The 13805-nt window shown below is 43.6% G+C and overlaps 1 protein-coding gene across 1 annotated transcript in view; it reads right to left on the reverse strand.

Annotated features, from left to right (window-relative positions):
- Positions 1 to 13566, reverse strand: part of SHC4 (SHC adaptor protein 4) — a 50784-nt gene extending 37218 nt beyond the window's left edge. The window contains exons 1-2 of the mRNA XM_074964778.1: positions 12518 to 13566; positions 1404 to 1474 (exon numbers count right to left, since the gene is read on the reverse strand). Of these exons, the coding sequence (XP_074820879.1) occupies positions 1404 to 1474; positions 12518 to 13102 (656 nt within the window). The 5' untranslated portion in view covers positions 13103 to 13566. The remainder of the gene's footprint in view (positions 1 to 1403; positions 1475 to 12517) is intronic.
- Positions 13567 to 13805: the final 239 nt, after the last annotated feature.

Genomic DNA, 13805 nt, shown 5'->3' on the forward strand with positions numbered 1-13805 from the left:
GCTGGGGAATGGCTTGGGATGGGAGGGAGCATATCTGGGGCACAGCCAGACTACTCTGGCTAGTGTGGCTGCAGGGCAGCTCACTGGCAGCTGGCCTTTCCAGCAGCCCAGAATCTTAGGCCTGGTCTACATTTCGGGGGAGGGGGAGACAATCTAAGTTACGCAACTTCAGCTACGTGAATAACGTAGCTGAAGTCGACGTACTTAGATCTACTCACCGTGGTGGGTCGACTGCTGCCGCTCCCCCGTCGACTCCGCCTGCACCTCTCGCTCAGGTGGAGTACAGGAGTCGACGGGAGAGTGCTCAGCAGTCGATTTATCGTGTCTAAACTAGACACGATAAATCGACCCCCCGCTGGATCGATCGCTGCCCATCGATCCTGCGGGTAATGTAGATAAGCCCTAGAGGGGCAAAGGTTGGGTGGGCATAGAGCTACCTGTCCACACACACCTAGGCTGTGCCTCCTGCATGGGGCAGCATAGAATCTAACCCCAGCTGTTAAAGGGCTTTACATGAGCCACGCTACTTCCCAATAAGGAGTTTCTTCTGAAAGGGAAAAGTAGCATTTATTTTGAACCTCAACCTCAAACATGTGCACTCACACACTTATATACACTCACACACAAATATAGAGTAACATGGACTTCACAGATAGGTAAAAGAAAAATAAAGGAAAGGAAATTCTGGCCCTTCCCAGTCCTGACACAGTATCTTATTTAAAACACTAATGCCTTACTCCAGAAGACTGAATATCAACACCCATTCACTTGATCTGCAGAGGAAGTTACAAACTTACAAAGATAATATAACACAAAGTATTTCACATTTAAGCAGCCCTAAGGGAACTCTACTGAACCCTGAGGAGTGATAACATGGTGCTTTTTATTATTGGCCAAACTCAGAGGTTTAGTATCTAGGAACAAACTTTTGCTGATCTGAAGCCTGGAAATTAAGGCCTGCTGTGCACTAGAAAATGGACAGTGTTTCATACCCATTGTCCAGCCTAACTCTTGTCAGACTCCATGTTCAGCCCTGCTTGGCTGCTTGTGTAAACTGGGCCAAGCAATGCCACACACCTAATAAAGAATTCAAGACTGGGCCCTTGCTAGACAGAGGGATCAATCACACATTCCATATCGGATATTGAACACATTTTGGTCTCATCTGCATCCAAAACCAAGCGTGAAAGAGGAGGGACCTCAGGATGGGGGCCCTGTGTGGTGGTGGTGATGAACACAGATTATTTTCTAGTGCAGACACTCCCTATTGTGATGGTCAGATATTTTAGATCACTATGTGAGAAAACACAGGAGTCTGAAGAGAAAACCCACATCTAAGGCTTTGTGTAGCAATTAACATTCAGACTTTGTATTAAGCTGGATGTCAGTCGCCCACCACTTACCTGGTGACTTGTGTCCTGGTGCCAAAGTCCAGAGACCTCATTGACTGCAACACTTCTATACAGCCCATGTACTAGAGTAGAAATGGAGAGCAAAAAGAAAAAAAAAATCAAAAAAAAATCACAGCTATTTAAAAGAACACCTTGAAAAACAGAAAGAGGGTCACAACTGGGTACAGACATAATTTTGGCCATTTACGGACATTAAATAGATGTAGAAACATTTGTACAACCGCTTTCAAATCTACTCATCAATATATATTGTATTTGATTGAATAATGTAACTGATGAAACAAGGATTGTAAACAACATAACATTAAAAGGAGGCAGGACAATTGCCACACACAAAAATCTAACCACCTCCCTCTCCCCGACCCTACTTATCATTGGTTATCTTGTTTCAGTTTGTGACAGTCCACTAGGTTTACCACTGGACCATGAGGGATGTGTGAAAGGCAGTGGTGACATTTATACATTAGCAGAAGGGCCATATGCCTTAGAACTGTCCTGCAGAGTGGCCAGGCAGGGAACTGCATGTCACTCCAAATAGGACAGCATGGAGGGAAGTATTGGTGAGTACAAGAGGAAGGGCCTTTGGATCCACACCTGTGCAGATTCAGTGGCTGGCAACCCCCATATAGGGTGTTGGGAGAGCAGTGGCTGCTATTCCAGTCCACAGCAGCAGGTATGGATGGACTGTATCATAGAGCACCAGCCTGCCCCTAGATCAGTGGATGAATTCTGTCCCCTCCAATCTACAGTACACACTTGATTTCCTGCAACAAAGCTGATTCATATGGGCTTTGTACAGGGATAGGGGTGAAACAAAGAACAGTGTCAATCAGAACCTATGTGGAATCTCAGGATGTATTAGCCTAGGGATTCTTTGATGGTTACATACGAACCTATGGACATTTCTAGCTCAGTACAGTATGTAAGTCAAAGCCACTGACTGATATTACTTCTCTCCAAAACATGTACAGTAGAACCTCAGAGTTACAGACACAGACACCAGAGTTACAAACTGACCAGTCAACCACACACCTCATTTGGAACCGGAAGTACGCAATCAGGCAGCAACAGGGACAAAAAAAAGCAAATACAGTACAGTTGCACATTCTTCAGGTGAGTTAGCCACATGACTGTCTCTTCCTGAATGAAAGCCTCTGTTTGGTGAATGAAAAGAACTAAAGTAAGGAGATTATGGAATATTCTCACAGAACCTACAGCTGACACTAGCTTAAGGATTTCTGAAATTACTGTTACAGAAATATTTTTAGTGTACCCAAGTTTTGTTCTGTTTTTTAATTGTACAAAGTGGTATTTCTGCTGTTGGAAACTGTGACATCGTCCTGTAGGGCTGTGATTTAAAAATTAAAGGAAATAAAAATCTGAGTTATACATTGCAGCATTTATGGAGAATGGTGTGTTCCTTCGTAAGAGCTAACTAATGAGAAGGGGAGTAGCTAAGCATGTTGCTCAGAAAAGCATTGTAAAAGTCTGTTTTCAGGCACAGATTTTAAACTCCATTTTCTCTTAGGAACAGAAATTCAGTGAGCTGGGCGGCGACACACTGCTTCCCTGGATGAAACGAAAGATTCAGAGAAGGGAGTGAGTCATATGCTGAGATCATATGATGATGAGTAAATTCACCCTTGCATCCTGAACAGATGCGTGGGAAGCTACTCTAAGCAAAGATGAAAAAAATCAATACTAGGTTTTCGCAATAAATTACCCTGACTGGAGCTGATCTGATTCACAAAAGATGACTCCTTACTTAAAACCTGGGTAGAGGAAATGCATTAATATGGCAGCTTCCTCAGTTCCCTGATTTGTTTACTGTCCATGAGTGACCTGAAGATACATGATCAATAAAGTCTGAATCTCCAAATCTCAGGGGGAAAAGAGCAGGGAAAAGTGTAGAAAGAAGATAGTGGCCAGGGTCCAGGAGAAGCCGGTCAAAGAGAATGGGAGAAGCTGATCAACGGGAATGGGAGGGAAATGGAAGGCTGTGCCCCAGTATTCAGGAACTTGTGCTGAAGAAGAGACCTGTGGAGCAATCAAAAAGGGACTTAAAGGAGACTGGAATCCCTGCTAAATAAAGCAAAAGAGACTGCCCTAGGAAGTAAAAAGTGCGATGTCTTTGACTTCGGGTCTGTCTACACTGGAGCTGGAGGTGTCACTTCTAGTGCAGGTAGACATACCCACACTAGCGCTGATTGAGTAGTGCACTACCAGTAGAAGTCTAGTTGCCATGGCATGAGCAGCGGGATGGGCTAGCCACCCAAGTACCTAGGTAGGGCTGGGGGTCTTACCCAAATGTTGCCCTAACTACCCTCGTGTACCCCCCCCCCAACAAAACCCCCTCATCTGAGTTTACTGGTGCTTGCAAACTGGGCTAGCTGGCGTGGATGGGGAACTGGGCAAGAGCCTGGGTTCTGCTTTCGCTCAGGCTGGTAACCACTTGGCAGTGAGGATGCAGGCTCACTCATCTGAGTGCCAATAGTCATCCACTGCCTTCCCACAATTCCCTTCATGCACCCAGAAGGATGGGCAAATCTCCCACATTTCACTGGGAAAGAATAATTGAGCCACTCAGCTTACTGTACCACAGGGAACCATGGAATATGTCCTGAGAAGGCCTAATGATACTCTCACGGGAGTGCAGCAGTAGGAAGGATGGAGTAACAAGTAACTCTGGTAGGGCTTTGCGTTGTAGCTGCTCAGACTCATGCTAGGTTAAACCCAGGTGCAAATCACCTGAGTTACCTCAGCAGTGAAGAATGGCTGTCTGACTCAGTTTGGAAGTGGAGATGGAAGCACTGGCTCCATGAAATAGCCACCTTGGGTATGGAAGGAGTTTGGCTGGAGTCGGAGACTGCCAAAGGTTTGCACAGGACAGCATTCTCCTGGCTTCCCCCTTTTTATTTTAAAATAGGGCATAGGCATGGGATTAGCCAGCCTAGCATCTGGTGTAAGTGTTTCGGGAATCAGAAGGAGTGGGATCAAGCCCTTGTGAGTATGACATCCTAACCCTAGTGGTGTAATAAAATACCTTGTAGTATAAGTTATAATATTCTATATACTCTTTCCCAAGTTATAATACGCTTCTGCATATAAAACTTTCAGTACCAACACTCCTGGGTTAAGAAAATAGTTAAAATCCCAGCAGGGTTGGCTAGAAGAAAGGATGTCTACTTGAACAACTGCCTGGGGCAGAGGCACCTTTAGAAATTACAATGGAATGTGCTACTTCTACACCAATTCAAAGTTAAATCTTGGAAATGTGCTTTCCCCCAGTTCCTCAGTGACTGGCTGAGATCAGCAGCCAGATGTTAAACCCTAGCAAGGTAGAATGGTTATGCTTGAAGAAGAGTTTGCCATCTTGGTAAGGCCACAAATTGACAAAGTCAGAGTTCCACAAATTTTCAAGACAATGTGCAATTTAGGAGTTCTGGGCTCCTTGTTGACTCAGGTCTTGAATAAAGCAGGATTCCCAGAGACACATCCCACCATTTCCAATTGGCTAAGAGACTACATCCCATCCTTGCTGATGATCACTTATTAATGATAATGCTGGCCATACAATTTATTTAGGCTTGAAAGCATCAGCCCCGAGAAAACTGCAGCTACTGCAGGATGCTGCAGCAGACCCCACATAGCTTCATAGGTTACCAAGAGCATGTTGCCCTGGAGCTCTGGTCTCTACATTGGACCTGAATAGAAAACAATGTTACATTTGATGTTTGATCCTTCTTTCCATGCTATAAATGGTCATGGCCTAGGATACTTAAAAGGCCACTTCACTGTCCAGGACCTCAATACTGTCAACAGCTCCACTCCTCAAAAATAATCAAACAATCTACTGCCAGGGTGAGGACATTTGCTGAGGAGACAGGCCTTTCTCAGGGGCCCATGGGGACTGTGGTCTCTCCCATAGGAGCTCAGAGCTATTATACACCTTACCATGGTCCAGCTGAAAAGCAAGAAACTTTTTCAACCCGATCTTCCCAAACACAGAGCAGAGCACTTTAAATTATTTGTAATATATATATTTCTAGCAAGCTACCCATGCTGTTTTCCCCCCTGCAGGATGAATGGAAAGAAAATCCCAACTGCAAGATGGTTTAAGTCTAAATTTGGAAGGTGTTTTCATGCCACAATAATTGACTAAGTAAAAAAATGTAAATGAAATAGGCCAGAGTAATTAGCTTACTCAAGGTTGTTGTAATAAAAGATACAAGTATAAGGGCCAGTTACTTGTATGCAAACTTTTGAGCTAAACAGCTGATGTAGCATCTGAATATGCCAATAGCAGCTTGATTCTTGATTTCCAAAGCTGTAGAAGGAGGTACTTGTCACTAAGACTCAAAGGCCAAAGGAAAGCAGTAGAGAGAATCAAAGCTGAATCAAGGGTACTGCACAGAGCAAGAACAGCAGGGAATGCAGATAATGTACTGTCCTGACTACAGAAATACTCTGCCTAAGGAAAAGCACCATAATTAAATTTGAGCCCTAGGCTAAGAACATGACTTCTGCAATTAGGGCTCGATCCAGAGCCCACGGAGGTCAATAGTAAAGTTCCCATTGACTTCAGTGAGGCAGGGTCAGGCACATACATGGTAGTCCCTCTTTCAGGTATGAGGGACAGGATTTGATAGTATGTGCTAGAGAGGATTGTTCCTTGCTAAAGGAGAGGCCAACAACTCTTCCAACAGGTATGGGTGTGAGAATAACCCCCGACTCCCTGTATTGGGTGGGGGAGGGTAATCCTGGATAGCGGGGTCTAGACATCCTTATGCCGAAGCTGATTTGGGAACAATTCCTGTGTAACCAAGCTGGGGGAGTTAAAGGTGGAATCTTTTCCCTTCTAGTTACAACAGTATGATGCAGAGTCAATGAAAAGCAGGATGAAAGGTCGCGTGGGAGGAGGTGCCAGGATGCAGCAACATAGGTTATGTGACTTTGATGACCCCTTCAACTACAGCTCCAAGGCTCCTGCCTTGCCTTTCCTTAATACAGCTAATGCTTCCGGTACTAGTTTGAACGACTGCACTGATTCACCTAAATAAGTGAGACAGCGAGCAAAATGCCGTGCTTCAAATTAAACCCTTCAGCTGAAGCTTTACAGTTTTACTTATTAGTTAACAGAGGTGACCCACTCTTCGGTCAGTGTCAGCCCCTGCAGATCCAAAGGCTGACTAGCCAGGAATTGGCACTCTGTGCTTTTAATGAAAACAGTCCTGTATTATGCTGCTACCAAATAGCTTTGTATCCAATGTATATGAGTTTAAGTACTGACCTTAAGTTCAATTCACTATAAACATAATGTAGCTGCGTGGGGAAAGAAAGCATCATAAACATTTGTACTGAATGCAAAAAAGCATGCCAACAATGCTACTCTGATTCAAATACTTCTGTACCCAGCATTGCTCTAACAAGGAGCTTTTGGACTAGAAAAAGTTTCTGAGTTTCCCACCCCTGCCTCTTCCTCCCCTTTTTGGGTAATGGTGCCCTGTGTTTGGGACTGCCTCACTCACAGGGCTATGCCACCCGGGGGTGCTCCAATCGCAGTGTCCCCATCCCCAGGGTGCTTGAACACACTCTGATCTCTGCAGCTCATGTGTAGTGGGGTTAAGCTTCTTCATACAACTGTTGGGTTTGTTTGTTTTTTATAATGCACCTCTGAACTTTTAGTGGAGCCAAAGGCTAAGGAAACTGTCACAAAGCCATAGCCATAAATAACAAGCTCTGGTAGTCACTGTACCAAGCCTGATTAATCCAGTGACAGCCCTGCCTTCCTGTTGGTTTATGTATTGGTCTAACTGTTAGAAAGGGTCAGGTACTGTCAACAAAACTCTAACCATAGCAACATACAGTTCAAAATTCTATTTTCGTCAATGCAGAAAGGTGGTGGTTTGAGGTTTGGTTTTGTTCTTTCTTCTTCTTCTTTCAGTTTTCTGGTTTATGTCATCATTATCAGCCACCACATCAGGCTGCTAATGACCAGCTGAACCTTTCAGTTCTGCCCCAGGTTTTTAGTTCCTCCAGAAGTTCGTTAACTGCCTGTTCCCCAACCTGCAGGGTGCCGAGCTCCTCCTGCAAAACTCTGAACACCTTCCAACCCCAAACAAAATCCAACAGAGCAAACAAAACACTGCACTACATCCACAACTCTCCCCCTAGGGAGAGGATGAGCGAGAGAAAGAATGAACCACGTGTGACAGATGTTAGGTTGCTTCATGCACTACTGGCAGGTGCTCTGATACTCCGGGGCTGAGGGCAGAATAAGAAGCCGTATAGACTAGACTAGAACCCAAACGGAAGCAGATGGTTCTCGGCACTAGAGCGAGTCAAAATCCTTTAACGCAAAAACATTTTGGGATGAAAAATTACTTTCACCAAATGGAAACTTACCCAAGAAAAGCATTATTTTCGGTTGCATTCCCCCCCCCCCATTTTTTGACAAAAATCATTTTAAAAAAATCGCTGAGAAATTTCAATGAAAACAAAATATTCACTTGCAGATTTTTTTTGTGGAAAATCAAATGCATTTTCCAACTGGCTGCACTGGGCCCCTTTGCAGGCTGTAGCCCTAACTGGATTCTTTCAAAGCTCAGCCCTGCTTTGAGCTACCAGCTTCAGATGAGGTAAAAGGCCTAAGCGGCACGATTTTCTGTTAGAAACCACTTGCTACAGTGAAGAGCCTGAGTACCAATGTAAACACGGTCAATACAGAGTTAAAGTTGGTAACAGTTGATGGCTATTTGATGGACTTCTGTCCATCGGAGAGGATACTATCCGTCTCTTCTTGGCTGTCGCAGCAGAGACCACGGACAGAGTTTGTGTTACCCTCCTGCCACACCTTGCTAGCTGTGGTACCTCCAAGTCAGGGTGAAACACATGACCAGAGCACTGAGGACGTTTGCGCTACCACTGCCCGGGCCGAACCTGCTCTGTGGATAGAGGAATTTAATCCCTAGGGCTATCACATAGCAGGACTGCCCAGCACCCGCCACATTTTCCAAGCCATCGCAGAGAAATGGCTGTTTAGTTGCCATGGGTCACTCCCTTCCTTAGAGGGGCTGATGGACCTGCTTCTGCCCTGTTCCCATCACCTTCTACTCGCGCAGGGAGAAGAATGCTGAAACAAAGGACTAATCACAATTGATAAGCCACTGGGCCAGGCCGCTATTGACAGGCTATACAGGAGCAGGACTCATGGGAATTCCTAAATCAGCGGTTACAACCACGGCTGCCTGCTCCTTTCACCCAACGCTCCTGTAAACTGTTGACCCACAGGGGTGGTTCAGCTAAACACCTGTGTTCTTATTCATTCGGCCATGGATATTACAATAAAATACTTGCACCTAGTGCTATGCCTGTCACAGCAAAAGAGCTAAAAATACATCCTGGTTCATGACTCATAGATGAGGCTGAGAAGCAGTGAGTCACGGAAGTTAATCTACTTCCCAGGAAAGTCTTGGATTTTTCATTTATTTGGGGGTCGGTTTGGCAAAATGCCAAACATATGTGTGTCCATCCTATATCTGAGTGACTCAATCCATGCTTTTGGGACTACATCTCCGGCTCCAAAAAGCCTCAAAAACCAGAGCTTTAGCTGCACGAGACTCTACAGGCATAATAAAAACATTGCTGCTACTAAAACTGCATGTGACCCGTTATTTTCCTGCTTCTGGCCAGATCCTGGCATTTACATTACTGGAGTGTTATGGGTTTATCAGTTTTCACCAAGTCACATGACCGGAGCTCAGTTCCTGGCTCTGCCACAGATTCACTGTGTGATCTTTGGCAAATCATTTAATCGCAAATCCCCCTCTGCCAAGTGGGGATGGCCACGCTTTCCTTTCTCACACCCTTTGCCTACCTTGGCCCCAAACCTGCAAAGACTTAAGACTGTGCATAATATTATACACCTGAGTAGTCCCCCACTGAAGCCAATGGAACTACTCAGATATGGAAAGTCATGCGGGTGTTTAAACCTTTGCAGGATTGGGGCTCTAGTGTGAGAGCTCTTTGGGGCAGGGCAACTGTCTGTCCAGTGCCTAGCCCCACCAGGCCCCAGTCTTAGCTACTACTGTAACAGAAATCATAATGATGGAAGAAACAAAATGAGAGAATGAGTTTTAAGACGATATAGAACCAAAATAGCCTCAATTTACAATGTTTTGCAGCGTTGAATATCTTTTATTTTGTTTTGTGGGGGCCAGCAGCTGGTAGTGCTCCCCCATACTCAATGGGAGCTCATCCCTAGGTTGGGATGGTTTTGTAGGGAGCCAATTTGATTATTTTTAAAATAATACAAGAAAAATGTTGTACGGAACACCTATAAAGTTAGCTAAGATTTGACTCAAAATACACCAAACCCTGCCCCTAGACACCCCTAATATAACCTGGATAATACAACTTGGATCCTCTCATTAGTTTTCTCATGCAGATTTCAGTAAGAAATCACCTGTGAGTAAAGGCAGGATTGCACAGGGTAACATGAGAACAGTCATACTGGGTCAGCCCAGTATCCTGGCTTCTGATAGTGGCTGGTTCATAGGGAATGAACAGAACAGAATAATTACCGAGCGATTCATCCCCTGTTGTCCAGTCCCAGCTTCTCAGAATCAGAAGTTTAAGGACACCCAGAGCAAGAGGTTATATCCCTGACCATCTTGGCTAATAGATGGACCTATCCACCATGAAATGGAGTGGGGTTGAGAAGCTCCTGTGCATGATCTCTCAGGAAAAACTTCGAAGAGGACATGGTATTCCTCACTTCCTGCCTTAAGGCCAGTCTTGCAAACCCCCTTACTCAAGAGACCCCCAACTTATTTTATAGAGGTAACCCAACAGCTATCAGATGAATAGCACTTATATTGGTAAAGTTCTCAGATCCTTCAAGAGAACAAGTGCTGTGAAAAAATATAAGCTACATGATATTAGTACATTATATAACATTAAATTCTAAAATATCCAACAATTTCCCCTTCAATATTTTTAATAGGGGACTCCAGTAAATAAGACTTGTTGCAGACATGTGCTTAACAAAAATCATTCAAGATTTTGCAGACTGTTCATACTATTGATTTAAAGACTGAGCTGTTGTAGTACTGTTAAAGTACTGTTTTATGTCCTGATTCAATGACCATGGAAGTCAGCAAAATGATCCCTAGCAACCTCTGTGGATTGGGCCTTCAGTGTTGGATGGTGTTAAGGAAAGACACTATTTTCATCTGTCTGTATCTTGTTGTGAATAGAACATGTAGCCAGCCTGTCTTTGTGACTGTTGTGCATAGTTATAATCACTTCTTGGCAAGCCTTGTCCACAGTAATTATCAAATTGAGAATAGCACGTATAGTACAGTAACTCACTGTGTAGTCCCCAGTCTGATTATAATGAATACGGACAGTCCCACACGTTCTATTGGCAAACAACATATAGACAGTTCATGCTGTCTAGCTACTCAGTCTTTCTATAGGAAGACACCAATTAGGCAGTACATGAAAAAAAAGGATATGTAAATACATTTCCTTCTATACTCTCTAAAAGATCAAGTACCAAAAACATATTTTGGAACACAGAAACATGGAAATTGCTATACCATCCGAGATCGTGGACCATCAAGTCAGCATCCAGGGTTTGTCAGTGGCCTGTACCAGATGCTAGAGCTAGCCAAAACTTGGAACACGTCCCTCGGCCCGCGCCGCTTCCTGCAGCCCCCATTGGCCTGGAGTGGCAAACCACGGCCAGTGGGAGCCGCAATCGGCCGAACCTGCAGACGCGGCAGATAAACAAACCCGCCTGGCCCGCCAGGGGCTTTCCCTGAACAAGCAGCAGCCCTAGTTTGAGAACCACTGGTCTAGAGGACTGGAGAAGGGTAAATATAGTATCTTTTTTTTTTCTTTTTTTTAAAGGGGGAACAATGAGCACCAGGAGAATTATAGACTGGTCAACCTAACTTTGATACCTAGAAAGATATTGGAACAAATTATTAAGCAATTTGTACGCACCTAAAGGATAATAGGGCTATAAGGAATCACCAATTTGTCAAGCAAAAATCATGCCAAACCAAAGTACGGAAGCCATGGCTTTGCCCAGCCTCTTACGCCATTATTCCTGAAGTAACTTGAAAAAAATTTTGCTGTAATTTTCCCATGGCATAAGCTTTCTCTGTGCCTAATGTAGACAGTCTTCCATTTTGGAAAGCTATTAGACAGGAGATGAACCTTAAGAAATGAAAAGGTCAGGGTCAAAGGTCCCTGGGAAGCAACTGTCAGTTCTTTTCACAGTGCAAGAATTAGGGTAACAATTGTAAAATTTACACTGGGAAAGAAGAAAAAGAAATGATGCATGTGCCATGCGGGAGGGAAGCAGAAAACACAGCTTGCAGGGAATCATTCATGCAGCAAGGTTTTCTTCCCACTAGAGAGTGAAAAATAGAGAGACAAAATGTAACAGTGCCAGCACGGCACTGAAAATGAAAGATATTGGGCCGAGGTATCGTCCATGAATGGACAGCTTCTAAACAGATAAAAGGGTTTACCGCATGCACTGGTAGTACTAGGAAAATCAGATGCATTCCAAATGCCAATTTAGGACTATAAAACATGCTGCATGAAAGCAAACACCCTTGGTGTTTCCAGGAGAGATGATGCAAAAGAACTACAATTTACAGCAGGCTTCTCAGCAACTATTACACACCTACAGCAACATGACAGCGTTACGACCCATTTGAGATTTTGTGCTGCAGGATTGCTGTAAAGGGGATAAAGAAATTATTTAGTGTTCACCTCCCTCAAACATGCACTTCCTTATTCTTTTTTCAAATCAGTTAATCTGCTTAAGGAGCATTTCTTATAATAAACCTTCAAGGAAATGCTTTTGGAGACTACTATTACGTTACTCCTTTGGATTACTTATGTACTTTAATTCCCCTTGGTATAATCAACACGTCACTTATACAAGGCCTCAGGAAACAGGGAACACGCAGTATCCAGTGATTTCAGTACCTAGTGAAGAAGTGGGGAAAGGAAGGTTATGTTGCACAAGCCCACACAATTTGATTATTTGCTTTTTAGTGGAAAATCTGAGAGAAGCTACTTACTCGTACACAGTAGGTCATGCCAGTCTTCACAATGTCCCCTCCGCTTTGCACTGGAGGTTTGTCCTGTTTGCTTAGAGGGGCAGACTCAAAGCCCAGCAAGATGCAGTCATCTTGAGGTTTTGTATTTACATCGAGTTTGTCCGGGTCCTGCCGTGGATAAGAAGTAGGCAGGCAGCTGATTAAACTGATTTCTGGTGAGGTTGGGCTGCTTGGAACTGTAACACACTCTGTGAGTTTAATTCTTGGCACCTCTTTTGTCCCCAGACAGAAGTTTTTAAAACCAGGCAGATTAGATGGATTGGATAATTTAATATTAGCCATTCGGGGGATCAAAGTGCACCAAGTGGTGGAGCTGTCCTGTGTCCCCAAGGTGACATCCTCAACTGGTAAATGAGGTGTTGAGGAGTGAGAAGATGAAGAGGAGCCTTTGATATTTAAAGAACTACTTTGTGTACCTTCCTCTAATGATGTTATAAAATCATCCCTAAAGCGACTGTATTTAGCCCTGTGAAGCATTCCTGGGTGTCTAAATCGTCCTACATACAGTACGTGTCCACTGAGACTGTGCTGACTGCGTTCTCTCATAGCCTTGGAAGTTCTGTAACTGGATACTGTTGCATAAATTGGCTTTCTTCTTGTAGGTAAATGACATGGAAATTAAGCAATTCAAACTATTTTAAAAACAGACACCAATTGGATATTTTTTGTTGGCTGCTTCACACGTGGGTTATTTTTCTTAATAAACATAGCTTAAGTCTGCATGGTCATCTGTAAGTTATGCTAAAGGAAACATACACACAGGTATAACAATGGTACAGCAGGTTAATCTGAAGAGATGCTATCCATATCTAAAATCACTTCTGCCACAAGCAAGCAAGCCTCTAAATCATTCTCAGCTTTGAACACTCACTGTTATAGCCTGCATCATTAACTGCAAACCCTCGGCTGCAGAAAAGACTAAAAAAAAATATTCCACAGAAAGCAATACAAGATCGAGAGAATCTCAAAAGCAATTTTAGATTAGAAGGAACCCAAAGAGATACCTTACAAGCCCTATTCTTAGCATTTTGTATTCAGCTGCGCAACTGGAAAGAAAAATCATCGTTCTGCAATTTGCACATTCTTTATTCACACAATATGATTTTAAAAAACATGCAAAATAATTCTCTGAATGTAGTCAGCAGTTCTTAATACAAATCTTGCTAATTCTTGTTTTTAAAGTCATTCAGCATCGCAATCTAGAAATACGCTCAATATTTGTATGGTCCAGCACAATTTTACTTCAAAT

Source organism: Natator depressus, chromosome 10 (genome assembly GCF_965152275.1).
Source record: "Natator depressus isolate rNatDep1 chromosome 10, rNatDep2.hap1, whole genome shotgun sequence".
Classification (NCBI taxonomy): domain Eukaryota; kingdom Metazoa; phylum Chordata; order Testudines; family Cheloniidae; genus Natator; species Natator depressus.